Source organism: Podarcis erhardii, assembly GCF_964252035.2.
Source record: "Podarcis erhardii genome assembly, chromosome: 11".
Lineage (NCBI taxonomy): Eukaryota > Metazoa > Chordata > Lepidosauria > Squamata > Lacertidae > Podarcis > Podarcis erhardii.
Window position 1 is genome coordinate 42915322 of NC_138501.1, and position 18078 is coordinate 42933399.

General features: G+C 43.5%; 1 protein-coding gene across 3 annotated transcripts in view; it reads left to right on the plus strand.

The window, feature by feature from the left end:
• ALPK2 (alpha kinase 2) overlaps positions 1-10585 on the plus strand; it is a 67435-nt gene extending 56850 nt beyond the window's left edge. For all 3 annotated transcript variants that reach the window (XM_081881334.1, XM_081881335.1, XM_081881336.1), the window contains one exon: positions 8988-10585. In XM_081881334.1, the coding sequence (XP_081737460.1) occupies positions 8988-9204 (217 nt within the window). In that variant the 3' untranslated portion in view covers positions 9205-10585. The remainder of the gene's footprint in view (positions 1-8987) is intronic.
• The last annotated feature ends 7493 nt before the right edge of the window (positions 10586-18078 follow it).

Here is an 18078-nt window from a genome sequence, read left to right on the forward strand (position 1 = left end):
TCATTTCATCCTTTCCTTGCTTTGGTTACTCCTAAAAGACTTCATCAAAGTTTATGCATCTTCTATATGCTTCCAAGAGTCTGCTTAGGTTCAGCAATTTGCATACATGCTGTAAAAAAGTAAAATAGGGGACAAGATGTATTCAACATAAATTCTTCTAGATAAGAAAGGAGATAAGAAAGATATTTTTAAATGATCCATAGTGGCTATGAATATTTTCTTCAAGAAAAACTATCTGGGTGCGGGGAGAATAAAATAATGTACTAGGAAAGAAAAAGGAAATGTTTACATTGCTGGAAGGAAACTGAAACAATGATGTAATGCAGTCTACTCAGAATGGTCTGCTTTGTCTTTAAATACAAATTGCCCAGAGTACCATATCATGCAAAACACCGAGAATCACGATGCTAATTTGCAAGTGAAAGCAGAGATGGGTGGATAAGAAAATTCAACCCATCAACTAGTAGTTAGAAACCAGTAGCCCCCTGAAATGCAAAACAACATGATTCCACAGAGGATCTTTCCATTTTCTTGCCTTCCTTCAACATGTACTTCTGCATTTTTTAAAAGAGTAATGGTGGACTAATGTGGTCTCTTGTTTGTTTGCTCGTTTGTTTATATATTTATTAGTGTTAGTTATTAGGATTTGTAGTTATAGCCAGCTATTCATCAAATGGTCCCAGGGCAAGATACAAAAAGACATTTAAAATAAATAAAAAATGTGTAATTACAACCATAACATAAAAACCACAAAGCAACCAATTATCAGAATAACGTAACTGCATCACGTAACTACAGTACACAGTAACAGAGGAGAAGGGAAGATAGCCATTCAACCAGAGACCTGAGTCCTTTCTGATGGTAGTGCAACCTCTTCCTTATGAGAGGATTACTCACTTAATGCCAGGGCTGGGCCAAGACATTTTGGCACCTGAGCAAGCGACAAAATGCCCCCCAGTGAAGAAGGGGTGTGTGAAGATCTACATCAGGAACAAGGGTGTGTGGAGACCAACAGTGTTTCCTATTTGCTGAGAGGCCACTGCAGAGGCAGCATTGCGGGGGGCGGGGCTGGTGGGACGAGGACAGATCCATCCTCCAATGAGTGTGCCGCAGCTGTCGCTGCCACCGTGGCAACAGCAGCACCAAGTGGTGCATTCCTTGGAAGCCAGATCCTGCCGCCTGAGGCAGTCGCCTCAGCTTGTCTCATGGATGGGGCAGGTCTGCTTAATGCAGCAACTGTCCAAGACTTCAGGCAGAAGACCTTCTCAGTCTCACTTACTGAGAGCCACAGCACAACAGCACGCTGCCTACCTGTGATTCCCAGCAACTGGTATTGTAACTAGAAGCCATTGGCAGGCTTCCTAATATATAGACTTTGTGTTCCAATTGAGGGTTGTGATAGATTTCAATACTGTTGTGACATTTTGATTTCTTTTTGGCCAACTTAACTTTATTATGAAAATTAAGTAGGTTATAAGTTGTTGGGTTTTTTTTAAAAAAAATAGTAAGTAAACAAGGAAATTGGAAGTTCTCTAAAAAAAAAAAAAACCAAACTTAATTCCTATCCCAGTGCATATTTTCCCCAGTATTGAATGTTTTTAATTCCTGCAGTCATTACCTTTTTTTCATCTGCCTTGTATTCTTGGTAGATTTTGAGTGGGGAGAAAAGATACTCTAATGTCTTGATGTAAGTTCGCAGGTTTATAAAATGCCATTAAGGCAAAGCACTTTGAATAATTCATGACCATTTATTTTCTTCCTTTTGACGATATACGTTTTTAATGAGCATACAATATGTGTTGCAGAAGATCGCACTGATTAATATTCTGCACAATATTTCCTGCAATGGCCAAATCCCATTAATCTTTTCCTAAGACAGTGAAAAGAATTCTGGGAAGATACTACTTGACTGGGAAAGAATGCTGTTGGTTCTCAGCAATATTTTAGCCACAGTTGTGTGTGAGTGTTTTAAAGAAAGTTTATGGCAGAATTGTTCACATCACAGGAATGCAAACTGTGTCCCAAACTGAACAGATGATGCATTCAAATTTAAACAGAGGGATTGCAAAAATACAAGTGAGATTTTGGCTTTGGCAAACTCCTATGGTTTAAATATTATTATTTATTTCATTTCCTATGTTGCATATATTTAAAAAACCCGTTAAAACAATTGCATATATATATCAATCAAAAACTACTACATGTTCATACAGTTGAACACCTTGCGAGTTGAACGTTTTGGCTCCTGAACGCCACAAATCCGGAAGTGAGTGTTCCGGTTTGCGAATGTTCTTTGGAACCCGAACATCCAGTGTGGATTCTGCGGCTTCCAATTGGCTGCAGGAACTTTCTGCACCCAATCGGAAACTGCACCTTGGTTTCCGAATGTTTTGGAAGTTGAACGGATTTCTGGAATGGATTCTGTTTGACTTCCGAGATACCACTGTATATAAAAACATTTTTAATTCAATACACATACTGACTAGGATAAAATTGTCTAAAGCTTACTCCTGTGTATCTTGCACTGTGTATAAAAGCAACACAGATACCTTCATTTTTAGACTCTACTTGGGAGCTTGGCTGTGGACCCTCGCTATGAGGTGCACCTGTGTGGGGGTTCTCACAATGCTAATTCACCTGTCCCAAATGAGTACTGGATTTTGACATTTACTGACTTGTGTGGAAAGCAGCTGTGGGGAATATCAGCCACAAGCACCCTGCTCTCCTAACCTATAAATTATCTCTCATATCATATTTAAGAATGTCAAAGGAACCTACTATGCTGATGGTTCTCTAGCCGTTGGTAACCCTTTGCAAACACCTCTTCTCCTGTCCCCGATGCCTTGAATAATGCTGGTAAGACAAATCCACAACTCCGTATATGAAAACACAACAGAAATTGAATGAAACCATTTTTGAAGTAGCGATTTGCAAGCCAAATAGCACCAAATTTGGTTGCAGATCTTGCAAGATGTGCTGGAGTTTTTTGATCAAACAGTTCCTTGCTTCAGCAGCTCTTACAGGATGAAGTTGACTTTTAAAATAAAAAAACTGGGGCTATTTGATTACTTTGTAATACTCAGTCAGCCTCTAGCGAGTACAGTGTTGAGCTTCTGGGGTTGTATTTTCATTTTGTGGCATGTCTCTTAAGATTAAGAGCAGGGTACAGATGATGCCAGATGCGGGTGGCGCTGTGGGTTAAACCACAGAGCCTAGGACTTGCCGATCAGAAGGTGGGTGGTTCGAATCCCTGCGACAGGGTGAGCTCCCGTTGCTCGGTCCCTGCTCCTGCCAACCTAGCAGTTTGAAAGCACGTCAAAGTGCAAGTAGATAAATAGGTAGCACTCTGGCGGGAATGTAAACGGCGTTTCCCTGCACTGCTCTGGTTTGCCAGAAGCGGCTTAGTCATGCTGGCCACATGACCCGGAAGCTGTACGCCGGCTCCCTTGGCCAATAAAGCGAGCTGAGCGCTGCAACCCCAGAGTTGGCCACAACTGGACCTAATGGTCAGGGGTCCCTTTACCTTTACCTTACAGATGATTCCGACTGTAGCCTTTGTTTATGCATCATGGTATGAACTTTGCAAAAGCCTGGCTTTTGGCCCATGCAGTCTCCCTCCTGATCCAGTCAACTGAGTCTGAATGATGGTGGGAAGGCGCTCATCTCTTGATCAGTGCAGGGTTGTACCTTGGGTTTGAGTCTGGGTTCTCCTGCATGTGAAACATGAACTTGTTCCACCTGGCTCCCCCTGCAACTCTTGTCCTCCTGGTGTCAGTGATTGAATCTTAGGGTTGTGGGAAGGCAGATGTCCTATATGTCTGATATGTGGCTGAGAGGGTAGGCAACCACTCCGTGGAACTTGCAGTATAGAGTGTTTTGTCCAGGCATGCAAAAAGTGAGTGGGGCCATTTCCCCCATCTCCTCCTGGAGGTGGGGGAGGTTAAACCTCACATCTCCTGCTTCTAGACCAGAGCCACCAAAGGTAGCTGCTGATAATTGACATGTTTCCATAGCTGCCCTTGTTTACATGTCTTGGCCTTTCCTTTTGACTGCTTGTGAAAAAAAGTATTTTCCTTCCTGAATGGCCCTTGAACTCTGTTGCAAGAAGGACTATGTTGAGGGTGGGGAAACATATGTGCTGGGGTGTGTGTGTGTGTGTGTGTGTGTGTGTGTGTTTATTATTATTGGCTCCATCCTTGTGTGGGCAGGCATGTGGGCATCATTGCAAACACAGTTCCTGATTACTATTTATTAATTTGTGAATCACTTTCCCCATATGTCTCAATACTATTTATAAACATGCCATAAAATAAAGCTGCAAATACTGTTTAAAATAGTACAAAAAACACAGCTGAGGATAGGTTTAAAAACAGAACAAAATGAAGACCTAAAACAGAGACCTTTTCACCCCACTAGCAAAGCTTGCCAAAGCAAAAATGTCTCAACAGGGATGCTGTTCCACAGAATAGGTAGGCAGACACGGAGGGAGTTCTGTTGTTTTTACGCTTCTTTCTCTCTCTCTCTCTCTCTCTCTCTCTCTGTATTTTCTGGGTTGTGTCTTTCCCCCTTCCATCCATTCCACTGACCAGGGCTGGCCCTACCATTAGGCAGAGTGAGATGGCCACCTCAGGCAGCAGGTGATGAGAGGCAGCTGTGGTAGGCCTCTGGCTGTTGTTCCTGAGCCCCACATCCTCTTATGGTGAACAGAGCTGCATATGTTACGCAACTCCCTGTCCTGGGGCCCTAACCCATCCCACTGGAAAACACTATCCTGTCTTGAAATAAGAATTAATCTGCCAGACCAGTTGGCTTCTGAACATGGAATGAAGAGGAGGCACCATCTTGACCTTCGCCTCAGGCAGCAGAGTATCCTAGGATGGCCTTCCTGCTCACATAGGAGCAGCATATGCCTCCTCCTGGCCTGGCACCATTTGAGTAGAAGATTGCTCTGTTAATCCTTCTACTTGTGGTTTCCTCCCTCAGTTGCTTACTTGAACGTTAATGAGTTTTATATTTTTATCATAACCCACTTTCGGCCTTCACAGTAGATGATAGCAATCATAATCGTAATAGTAATGTCAGTTTCCCGTCACAATGTTCTCGTTACAGTAATTATTTGCAATATAGTTCCAACTCAGTAGAGGGCACACTTTACTCTCTCTGCGTCTCTCTCATACACACAAACTTTTTAAAAATCCCCGTTCAGTCCTCTGGAGGAAGGAAGAATCTTAGCCAATGAAATTAGCCTTTGTTAATCAAATATTTAATCAAGCTCACTCTGCTAGGCCTAAACAAAAGGTAGAGTGTGGCCAGCAGACAGCTTTGCAAGTGCTAAAGCAAAACTTGGGCTGAATGTGAAAGGCTGGAAATGAGTAACATTTTCCTTTGCCAAAAAACAAAACAAAAAAAAGGACACAAAAGGCCGGTGTTTCTGGCCACCCCTTTTAAACATGGTTACAATGGCTTGGTGACTAAACCAATATGTGGGCTGTGAGTTTCTGATATGGTTTTGGAGGAGCCATAGCCTCTCATCTTCTCACATGGGAGTCACTGCAGCATGGCTCCATCTCACAACACCTATAGGTCTTGGCTCAACACATATTGCTGTCTGAGGTGAAGGACAAGACTGCCTCCACTGTTCCATATATAGTGGTTAACTGGGCCAGCAATTGATTAAAAAAACACAACAGCAGCACTATCAGTAGGGCAGAATTTTCTACTGCATTTGAGGGCTATAGATTAAGGGCACAGGGCATGGCACACACGACTCTGCCCTCCAGCACCTTGCACTAATTCCTGCCTCCTGCACTGGCTATCAAAGGCAGCTGCCTCAGTCTACCTAATGGTAGGGCTTGTCGGAAGCCCAGGATACATGGGACAACTGCTGTGCAGTTGCTCTTCATACCAGTGTTGCCCCTCTGGGAAACTGGTTTATCGCTCGCAGAGTGGCAGGAGGTTCCTTTCGCATGGTCTGGGATCCTGACATTACCTTTATCATGTGGGAAGCTGCCACGTGGCTTCATTACCATGAGATAATATGCGTTGGGGCCGTAAATGTGAAAACCAAATGACGTTTGCCTGGGTTGGGCCAGGTTATGGCTAATTATTAGTGATGAGAGTCCAGGGGCCTCGCTGATGGTCCTTTGGCACCAGTAACTCCTATTTCTAATAGTTATATAGAAGAAGGAGCTACTAACTCAGAAAAGTGAGTTGTTGAGGGTGGTCTCTTAGAAGCAGCTTAAAAAGACTAGATAGCAAAAGCCTGGGGTAATAAACAGCTTAGTTTAGCTGTTTGTCATAAAAGACAAAACATGGCTGCCCCTGTGGGAAAAACTGGGGGAAGCAGCCATGTTTTCCCCTGTAGAATTCCCTCTCGAGCAAGGGAACGCCATCAAGCTCTGTCCCTTCTATGAGGACTTGCTTTATCCGAGTCAAAGCAGCTAAAGACCTGCACACCAGTTACTCCAGGCTTTGAGCGGATGGTGGCGGGGGGAAGGTTCTTTAAAAATGGACAGAAGCAGTGCTGGTTTTCCTCATGGCTGCTGATTCTAAGGGGGACTAAAGGGTCGACATAGTTTGGCGTGGGTGGGTCTGCTTTGGAATCTGTGGGTTCCTCCTCCATCTCTAAGGTACATATGCTGCCTCCATCATGACATATTACACAGTCATCATTACGCGTGATCCCTGATAACCTTACCCTGCAGCAGTGGCGTAGCGTGGGGGGTGCAGGGGGGGCCGGCCGCACCGGGCGCAACATCTGGGGTTAGGGCAAATCCACGGGTTAGGGGGCGCAAATCCATGAGTTAGGGGGCGCAAATTATTTGCCTTGCCCCGGGTGCTGACAACCCACGCTACGCCACTGCCCTGCAGGAATGTGCCTAATCACCTGGTTGATGGCCATCACTGTATCTTGTAGTAGCGATGCCCACAGATTTAACTGCATGCTGAGTGAATAAGTCATTCCTCTTTGTCCTTCCTGAATCTCACAACGTTTGGCTTTGTTGGATGACCCTATTGGGTTCTAGCATTATGAGGGGGGAAAGGAGAACCCTCTATCCGTTTTGTCTGCACTGTGCTTAATTTTGTACACCTCTGCTGTGTTCTCCCCTTTTCCCTTTCCTCCCTGAGCTATAAAGAAGCCAGACATTGCAACCATTTTTCGCAGAGGAGTGTTGCTCAAGCCCCTTGATCTATTTGGTCACCCTCTTCTGCCCCATTTCCAGCTCTTGAAATAGCCTTTTTGGGGGGTTGTGGCTGTGCATTACGGGCTCACGCGCTCTGGATGGGAGTGTCACAAAATGGTATAGGCTTTCAATCAGCACCAGTAATAGCTTCACATCAGTGTCATCATCGCTAAGATCATCACCAAACGTGTGTGGGAGTGCAAGAAAAGCAGCAGAGCCTATAAAATGCATTACGCTGAAGGTATGTTTGAAAAACATTAAGATCTGTGCAATCAGTCAAAGAGCCGTTTCCAATTCCAGGGTGGAATTACATGTTCCATCATGGTCTGGCATAAGGATGTGTTTCTAAGTGGCTTTTCACTGCACAGGATTACAGATGCTCAGGAATCACGACTTTTGATGTTGAAGCCTTTCCAGTCGGCGTTCAAGAGAATGGAAGGGAGGCGTATTCACTGCTTTAAAATGTTAAAGTTTAAGAGGTTGTTTATTATAATTGGGGCTGAGGTTGGAGGAATCCATGGGCACGCATGGGTATTTGCAGATCCCTTGTCACTGACACCTCCTAGGGTGAGCAGCATTCAAAATGACTATTCAAAAAGGCTGTTCAAAATGACAGGCCTGTCCTACTAAGGAAATAAAACACGGGGACGGGTGGGAACTGTTAGCATTTTTATTAAAACCAGACAGGCAGGCTGAACAGAGATGAGAATTCCTCGCAGTTGTTAACACCATAAAAAACCTGTAAGGATTATATGGCACCCTCAGTCATGATACAGGATAATATTTTGTACAGTTCCCCTCATCTCATTGTGCTGTTTCCCCTGATTCTGTCAGTTGAATGTACCTGAACTCCCCCCCCCCAAAAAAAAAGAGGGAGAAAAGAAAAAGGAGATAATAAGGGTGAGGTTTTCTAACCTGGGTTGAATTCTAGAAAGGAACAAGCAGCGATTCTGCAGCATGATTCAGTTTGAACTGGGGGCTTTACAAATGCACTTTTGATTTCCCCAACTGGGCTCCTTCAGGAGGAATGGCAGGACATGAATTGAATGAATAAATGAATGTTTAGCTCTTGTAAGATATCTGTAAAGTTATTTATTTAAAGTTGAACACTGATAGGTATAAATAAATACATACATACTGCTTTTAATGAAAGGCAAACTATTATTTGTGGTTATGTGAGCAACAATCCCTCATGCTGTCTGTGCAGTTCTACATAAGTACATTGGGGGGTGGGATCCTGAGATTCTTTTTCGCCTTTCCTTCTTTTCAAAAGTGGAGGACACAATTTATCAAGTGTAAGTGCATGAAATCCTTCAATTTCAATGAAAGAATGAAGGTCATGTTTAAATCTCTCCTACTGGATTAAAGTCTTGAGAACTTCAGTACTTGCCATGCCTACTTTAGCACTTTGTCTACTCCCACTTTGACATGCAGCCCTCCAAGGGTTGACAGTGGGTCAGTGTGGCCCTTGGCACTCCAAAAAGGTTAGCCACCTCTGCTATAGACGATGGTGCCGATTGTAATCTCCTTTACTACATGCCATTGTATTTTGCTGAGGCTAGATGTTAAGCTGGTCGTTTTCATAGAATGATTGAATTGTAGAGCTGAAAGGGACACCGAGGGTCATCTAGTCCAAACCCCTGCAATTCAGGAATCTCAGCTAAAGCATCCATGACAGATGACTTTAGTTGACTATGGGTTGAGTGTGGGTTGAATGTTTTAGCAAGTCTTGCAATTGAGGTGTAGCCTATTTCTCTTAGAAACCAAAAAGTTTCAATCCTGTCTGTCTGTCTTCTTCTTCAGGTACAAAGGTTTCAAAGGTAACTGCTCCATCTCGTTTATTGAACAGTTCAAGGTCCTCCACCTATGTAATAAATACTGTGAGATGCTGGGACTGAAACCCCTTCAAGCCAGCGGTCAGAAGCAGAGGAAGCCAGCAGCCCCCAAAGTCAAGGCACTGCCAACCTCAAGTACTGTAAAGAAAACCGTGGTCAGCACACAGACTGGCAAGAGAACATAGGAACTTGTTTCCTTCCAAAAGAAACATTTCTCATTCTCATCTTTGTAGAATGGACCTCTCTAGAAATACACACTGTACTTTCTGGAACCGAACACTCCAGCAGTGGGGCTCTCTCAGAGCGTTCAACATTCTGCGAGAAGGAAGTGGATAGTCTAGGACATGCAAACGTTTGAAAAGATCAGCACCCCTAGTACCAAGCATAACCATTCGCATAGACTGCCTAAACGGACTGAGGGGGGGGGACGGTTATTTGCACAATCTCTCTTTTTGGAAGGCTGTGCAGGACTTAGGCCTTTTGGGAAAATTGCATTTTTAGTAGATTTCTTCCATATAACTCAGCTGCTAGGTAAGTCTATAAATATATGTAGGACGTTTCAACCCCCGTGAGGTAAAAGCTACACACTCCGGAATGCGTGAACCTGCTTCGCCTGCCTCTTTTTACTCAAATGAAGAACTGCTGTTTCTAGAAGTTTCCAAAAGCTGGCTTCTTAGACATGCATAACAGGTGCCAGATGCAACGAAGCATATGAGGGATTCACCTGTGGGCCTTAGACATTTGGGCAGTTGGGTTTTTTTGCACTGGTTTTCAATATTATAAGTTATGTCAAAGATATAATGTAAAACAACACAGTGGCATTCACCAGGTGACCTGGGGACTGTGTGGAACCTACAATGTCTTTATCCTTTAATCATGCCCCTAATATAGCCTTCCGCTGGCTTTTGTATAGCAACACATCATGTTTCCTCTGCTAGATGATTTTAACTGTCTAATCTGTGGCTGTTATGAAGAAGTGTGTGAGAAAAAGAGAGAGAGAAATGGGTGTGGGAGTTGTGGGAGTGTGTGTGTGTCTCTGGGTGATGTCAGTGGTTAGAGAAGGCTTCCATGGTGCAGAGTAGAGAGTTATTGCTGTATTTATGAGACTTATAACCAAAGAAATAAGAGCCATGCTAATCAGACTGAAGGTCTCAGTGCTGTGTCCTTCCCTAAGAATCCCCACCCCCAGGCTAGCAAATCGTATTCTGTGGTTTAGTGCCTTTAAACATGATTGAAGCGTGACTTGAACCTTGCAGGAAAGGGTGGGGACTGCCTGTTCAAAATGAGTGTGTGTGTGTGTGTGTGTGTATAAGTGGATGTTACAAATCTGACATCATTTTCTTTCATTGGATTTCAAAGTACATAGATCTGCAGGAGTAATTCTTTTCATTATACCTGAAGCCCCATTAAGATATTTCCTATATTTCACCCACCCACCGACAGTTTCCAGGTCAATACCACTGTACTAGAATAATGGTTTTGTTTCCTAATTATTTGCACAGTAATAATAATGCTTGTTATACTCCATGCATTTTTTTCTCCAATTAAATTCCTACTGAAACAAGACTTAGAATTGTGAACATGTTGATAATTCGCCTGATGCTGTGAAGGAGTGTACCAACCATTTCTAGGAACACCCTCCCCCCCCCTCAGTTAATGATAACCAATTCATCAGCAGGTTTTTCCTGTTAAAGGCCTGGCTCCTGTTCATAGGAAACTTTGAAGTCCAAGGGTGAGGAACCTCTAGCTCACAGGCCAAAATTAGTGTCATCAGCACCACACTCTAACCAGCTGAGCTTGACCCACCAGAGGTTCACATTTGGGCAGTGAGGCCATTTCCCCCAAACCACACCCACCTTCCTGTCATATGTGAAGTCAGGTGTGAGGCAGGTGGAGATGCAGCTACCTGTGCACAATAGGGAAACGTACAGTGCATTCCCAACTGTGCATTAGAAAGCGAAGGCAGACTTTGATTGCCGCCTGTCAATTTGGGCCATGAAGCTAGGATCTGATAAAGGTCTGGGCTACAAAGCCCCACCTCTGCTTTAAATGTCCTTGAAAGCAGTGACTTCTCTTGATAGCTCAGTTGGTAGAGCATGGGGCTCTTAATCTCAGGGTTATGGGTTTGAGTCCCACATTGGGCAAAAGATTCCTGCATTTCAGAGAGTTGGGCTAGAGGACCCACATGGTACCTTCTATGATACTATGAGTATGTCATCCTATTGAATATGTGTCAAACAAGTCTGGAGGGTTGTATTAACGGAGTTGTGCCACAAAGGCATTATCTGTAGAACATGTGCTCATCTTTTTGTCCCACACTTATATCTGAAATGGGACGCGGGCGGCACTGTGGGTTAAACCACAGAGCCTAGGGCTTGCCAATCAGAAGGTTGGCGGTTTGAATCCCCGTGACGGGGTGTGCTCCCGTTGCTCAGTCCCTGCTCCTGCCAACCTAGCAGTTTGAAAGCATGAAGTGCAAGTAGATAAATAGGTACCACTTCGGCGGGAAGGTAAACGGCGTTTTCGAGCGCTGCTCTGGTTCGCCAGAAGCGACTTAGTCATGCTGGCCACATGACCCGCTCCCTCGGCCAGTAAAGCGAGATGAGCGCTGCAACCCCAGAGTCACCTGTGACTGGACCTAACGGTCAGGGGTCCCTTTATCTTTGCCTTTGTACCTGAAACAGGTATTGCAGGTTCTTGAATTAGTACATGAGCCCCAAACTGGTTTACTAGGGATGGCAGTAAGATGCATATGCACCTCAAAGGAAACCGGTCCTATTTCTTATGTCTTCAGCTCTGAAATAGCTACTGCAAGTTGTGCCAACTTCAAACCTGACATAACAGCTCATCTCGATAGGATAACAAGTAAGCAGCATGTGCAATATGTTTCTATGGGATCCCAGTATTGGCACATCTCTATTCAAATTTTGCTACAAACGCATTTGTTCAGAAACAAAATATGACCTGCAAAATGCATTAAAGTAATGTGAGCATCAATTCATAAAAATGGAATTAACCATAATTATTAATTCAGTTGAGGGCCAGCCTGCTGTTGTGATTTGAGACCAAAACTAGGTTCCCCATCCCTGCTCTAAGCAAGCAGCTCCTTTTAAAATCCATATGAATATTGTTCCACATGCAGCTCTAAATGCACTGTTGACCTTGCACCCTATGCATAGAGGCAATTTGGTTCTTTTTTGTTAGAAGAGCTTTGTATGGCTATAAGCAGCGGTTGGAAAGGACCTTCAAGATCGCTAATCCAGCGCTCTGCACTGAAATAGGATTCATCACAGTGCACTAATTATCCCTGCCAGATGTGCTAAAATATACACAAATAATTTCTGTTTCAGATTCCTGTTTGTGCCTTTCAGCTGGTCCCTGTTGCCATCTAACTGAAAAGGATAATTTGCTGGGACAGAATTTTAAGAGAGGAAGCCTCAGTGGGAGGTGTGGGTCAGCTACAGAACAAGTTTGATTCATTAATCAAAATCTTAGCAAGTGTCTTTATCGACAAGTGCTGCAATCAGTTGCCATGACAATAGGCAGCACCATAGCCATTTCCCAGGCAGGATAATAATAATAAAAAACCAGCTGTGGGGGCTCATCAACCTGGTTCAGAACGTCTTGGCATTTGAGGGAGTCACATCAATTTCATGCAAACTTCCCAAACCAAAGGATGTTACTTTCTTTTTTCTTTCTTTTAAAAAGGATCCCCCTAGTTCAATGTTATTTTATCTAGTCTCCACAAAGTATTCATTTTATTTCATAAAACGTATATGCCACTCGATTGTAAACTAAAACAAAAAAACAAAGTTATAATGAAATTATCATTTAAAACACACTTTCAAACAACTGTGTAAAGCTTTGAAAAGTAATTAAAATCAAGCATAAGCTAAAACCCAGATTAAAACAGCACACTATATATTTGGATAGGCTTTCCTAAGCAAATCAATTTTTTAGCATGCACCAAAAAGTGTACAGCAAAGGTACTTTTTTGTCAATCAGCAGGGAGTTCCCAAGTCTGGGGGCTCCTACAAAAAAACAAACAAAAAACAGTTTCTTTCAAATGCAGAACAAGTATTATGTGGCACCTGTAACACTTGCCAGTTCTGCAGATCAAAGTGCTTTAGTGGGCATATATGGGGTAAGGTGATTTTGCAGGTAAACTGGTCCCAAACTGTAATGGGTTTCATGTGACCTCCCCAGGGCACAAGCCTGAACAGTGTGTCTGGAGGTTCTGGGCTACCCAGACAACAAGACCCCCCTCTCAGCCTTGCTAGTGTGGTGCAAAGGAAAGCAGAGCAATATGTTTGGCACCAGCTTGACTGCAGGAGTTGCTGGAAAGAGGCATACAAGGTGCTATCCATCCGTCTTAGGGACTCCAATCCAGATTTGTAGGGTTTACTTCTTAGCCTTGTCTGCATCTGAAGATATCCTGCAAGGCAGTGGAGATTTAGGATAAGGTTACCGGACGTCCCCGTTTTCCGGGGACAGTCCCCGGATTTACAAATCAGTCCCTTGACAAAATCCTATCATTCCTATTGAAGTTGAAAAGTGGATTCATTGAAAAAAATCTGGTAACCTTAATTTAGGATGAGTTTTCCCTCTCCTAGATAGACTCCCTTCCCAGGTTGATGGGCCCCATCTGCCCCTCACTCCCTCTACAGCACATGCAGAAACCGCCTTCTTGACTATTGGAACCACTATTGATCTTGTCCCTTCAATCTGCCAGAGCCTGTCTTCACATGCAGGGGAAGTCCCTGACTCACTGAGGGTTTGAGACCCATCGGCTAACCTCACCTGGTCTAGCTGGCTAGTCGAAGCCATTCCTGGGGTGTGGCCACTGTTGCATGCTGACAACTTCTAGGAGCCACAGGTGAGAGCTGGGTGCAAGGAAGCAATTATGGATGGAGGAGCATGAAGTGTCCCCCACCAAAGGTCCTGCCCTTCCCCTAACACCCCACATTTCATGGAGGAAATCCTTGGCCTTGAAGCAAATCTGCAACCACAGCAGGTTTCTGAGCAAAGGTGTTATAGGCTGACAAGGTCTCACTGTCAGCAATTCAATCCCACATGCTGCTTTGGACCACCCTGAGGATCTCTGGGAGATACGTGGTGGGAAAATTTACTCAGCTGACTAATATTTCCTCTTTCTTTGACACTAGAGAAAGTCTCCCGCAGCACAGTCCCTTTGCATTTAACATTGCAACCTTATTGGTACAACAAAAATGCTTTTAAACAGAACAGAACAACAGCATTTAAATAGAGCAGTGCAGTCTACGCTCCCCCAACTAAGGTAAGCCCAAAATATGGGCCATGCAAGGGACAGAGGCAGAAGGTAACCACAAAAAACATAGATAAATTGCCAAGATCAAAGAGGGGGGAAATCGGTTAAAAATGTTAGAAAGAGTACGAATTAATTTTGGTTAAAAATCAATGGCAATGAAGCAGGACAAATCTTGGGGAGAAGGCAGAGAACTCCCGTGATAAAGTGCCACAGTGACAAATGGGAAGGAATCAAGATAAGTCAGGGTTTAAATGAAAAGATTAGAGCCAGCGGAGAGCATGAAGGAGAAAAAGGGATGAGAAAGGGGAGAGATTAAGAAGTAATGATGAAATGGGCCATAGATTTTGGGCATAATATCCAGTATGAATCTTGGTCAAAATTATGGAATCAGAATTTAAAATTTATAGCATGTATGGCCTTAAAAGAAAATGTAATGAAAATGATGTATAGGTGGTACTTGACTCCAGTAAAATTGCCCAAAATGTATAGGATGAAAAATAAATTATGTTGGAAATGTAATGAAAAGGATGGAGATTTTTACCATATGTGATAGACTTGTGAGAAGGTGAATTTTTTTTTTGGAAATGGTCTATAATGAACTAAAAAAAGATGTTTAAATATCTTCCCCAAAAAACCAGAAGCGTTTTTGCTTGGGTTGATGGGAGAAGAGATTACAAAAGTAGACCAAAGACTATGTATGCCACCACTGCAGCAAGAATTTTGTTAGCTCGAAGGTGGAAATTACAAGAATTACCAACGATTGAGGAGTGGCAGATGAAGATGATGGACTATGCGGAGCTAGCCAAACTGACTGTGAGGATCCGGAACCAAAGTGACAAAGAAATTCCCGAGAGATTGGAGTAAATTTATTGAATATTTAAGGGATCGTTGCAAAAATGTGAAGACACTAGCAGGACTGATATTAACCCTGAACACAATATAAAAATGCTATCTGACCATGGATAAATAGAAGGATTTGATATGTATTGAAGGACAGAAACTGACAGTAGAAATGCATATGTCATTTATTAAGAAATTGGAAACCAGCTGAAGGGAGGGAGGGAAAGTCACGAGCTCGGCGGAGCAAATGTTTCAGAATGGTTATTATAATGTTGTAATATTTTATGTTTTTAAATGAAAATAATAAAAATTATATTATAAAAAAGAGGAAGGGGAAAGATTGGGAAATTTAAGATAAAGAGAAGACAGGATAGATGGAAAGACAACTAGAAAAGAAGAAACTGGGAGATGAGAAAAAGAGTTCAGCCCATGGAGCAGCTTTTATGGAAGCAAAAGCATGAAATGGCAAGACAAAGATTGTACATAAGGGCGATGTTGCCAGAGATAAAGGACCGTATTTTAGATCCTGGAGGCAGATGGTTGTCTCCCCCCCTCCCCCCGATCAAATATGGTGTGATGGTAGGATGATTGCCAGTGGTGTATAAACAAGTAAACGCTCATCATATGACTGTCTCTGTAGCATTTGTAGACCTGGGTAGTACTTCAAAAACTTGCAAATGCTATTGGGCCAGAGATGAAAGGAGACAAACAGAACAAAGCAGCAGATTCTCTGGGCATTTTTTAAATGGAACAAATTCATAACACCGTAAGAGCAGCCTGACGGATCCGATCAATGGCCTGTCTAGTCCAGCATCTTCTCGCAGTGGCCAACCAGATGCCTGTGGGAAACTTGCAAGCAGGACCTGAGAAGGAGGAGGAGGAGGAGGAGGAGGAGGAGGAGGAGGAGGAGGAGGAGGAGTAGTAGTAGTAGTTTGGATTTGATATCCCGTTTTATCACTACCCTAAGGAGTCTCAAGCGGGACGCGGGTGGCGCAGTGGCTTAAACCACAGAGCCTAGGACTCAGAAGGTCAGCGGTTTGAATCCCCGTGACGGGGTGAGCTTCTGTTGCTCGGTCCCTGCTCCTGCCCACCTAGCAGTTCAAAAGCACCTCAAAGTGCAAGTAGATAAATAGGTACCACTCCGGCGGGAAAGTAAACGGCGTTTCCGTGCACCAGAAGCAGCTTAGTCATGCTGGCCACATGTACGGCCAGTAAAGCGAGATGAGCGCCGCAACCCCAGAGTCGGCCATGATTGGACCTTACGGTCAGGGGTCCCTTTACCTTTACCTAAGGAGTCTCAAAGCGGCTAACAATCTCCTTTCCCTTCCTCCCCCACAAAAAACACTCTGTGAGGTGAGTGGGGCTGAGAGACTTCAGAGAAGTGTGACTAGCCCAAGGTCACCCAGCAGCTGCATGTGGAGGAGCGGGGAATCAAACCCGGTTCACCAGATTACGAGTCCACCACTCTTAACCACTACACCACACCACACCACACAAGAGCATTCTCCCCACCTGTGATTTCCAGCAACTGGTGTTCAGAAACATGACAGCCTCCTACTATGGAGACAAGAGCATAGCCATCATGGCTAGTAGCCATTGATAGCTTTCTCCTCCACAAGTTTTTCTCATCCTCTTTTGAAGCCTCCCGAGTTGGCACTAAATGCACAGATGATTTATTTAAAGCAGAAACGCTGCAATAGCTTTTCTGAGTCCAAAGAGAAAATTAGACAATTCTGGCTTGCAAACGTTTTAGTCATCCTGTCCAAATGTTCCTCTAATCTGTCAAGGCACTGGACGATGCAGGGTTGCTTCTGTGCAAACTTTTGTCTCCGTGCCAAAGGGCAACTGCAGCAAATGGCAGATTGAAGGACGTAGCCCTACAATAGGAACGAATAATAGATGTACAAAAAAAAGACACACCCCCTTCCTTTTTTAATCAACCTTACATGCACATATGTAGAGTTTCCAATACAAAACATAATAAGAACTCAGAAATATTATTCAGCTCCCCCAGCAAGCTGAATGTTGGAAAACTCGGGACAGGCAACAGTAAGTATTTAATTTAATTTAATTTAATTTAATTTAATTTAATTTAATTTAATTATTCAATTCAATTCAATAATTCAATTCAATTCAATTCTACTTTTAGGTGTTAATTGTTATCATTGCCCATCTTATGGGTTTTACAATTATCACACACCACTTCAAATTCCAGATTGGGTGGCGAGTATGTACAGTATGTGTACAATTTAAAGAAATAAAAAATTAAAACACAGAGTCAGTGCAGAGCGTCAGTGCTGCAAGTTCAATGGAAGCAATATTAGTGCTCTATTCTGCTTTGATCAGACCACACCTGGAATACTGTGTCCAGTTCTGGGCACCACCATTTAAGAAGGATGTTGACAAGCTGGAATGTGTGCAGAGAAGGGCAAGCAAGATGATCAAGGGTCTGGAAATGAAGCCTTATGAGGAACGTTCGAAGGAGCTGGGTATGTTTAGCCTGGAAAAGAGGAGACTGAAAAGAGATATGATAGCCATCTTCAAATATCTCAAGGGCTGTCACACGGAAGAGGGAACAAGCTTGTTTTCTCCTGCTCCAGAGGATCGGACTCAAACCAACGGATTCAAGTAACAAGAAAGGAGATTCCGACTAAACATCAGGAAGAACTTTCTGACAGTAAGAGCTGTTTGACAGTTGGTCTCCCATGAGAGGTGGTGGACTCTCATTTCATGGAGGTTGGATGGTCAGCTGTCACAGATGCTTTAGTTGAGATTCCCGCATTGCAGGGGTTTGGACTAGACCCTTGGGGTCTCTTCCAACTCTACAATAAGAAGGAAAATGCACTTACCTACCTATGAATTGGCTGGTTGGAATGCAGCTAAAAACAACAGAGATATCTCTCAATAGCAGGCTTCCTCCAGGACGGGTTGT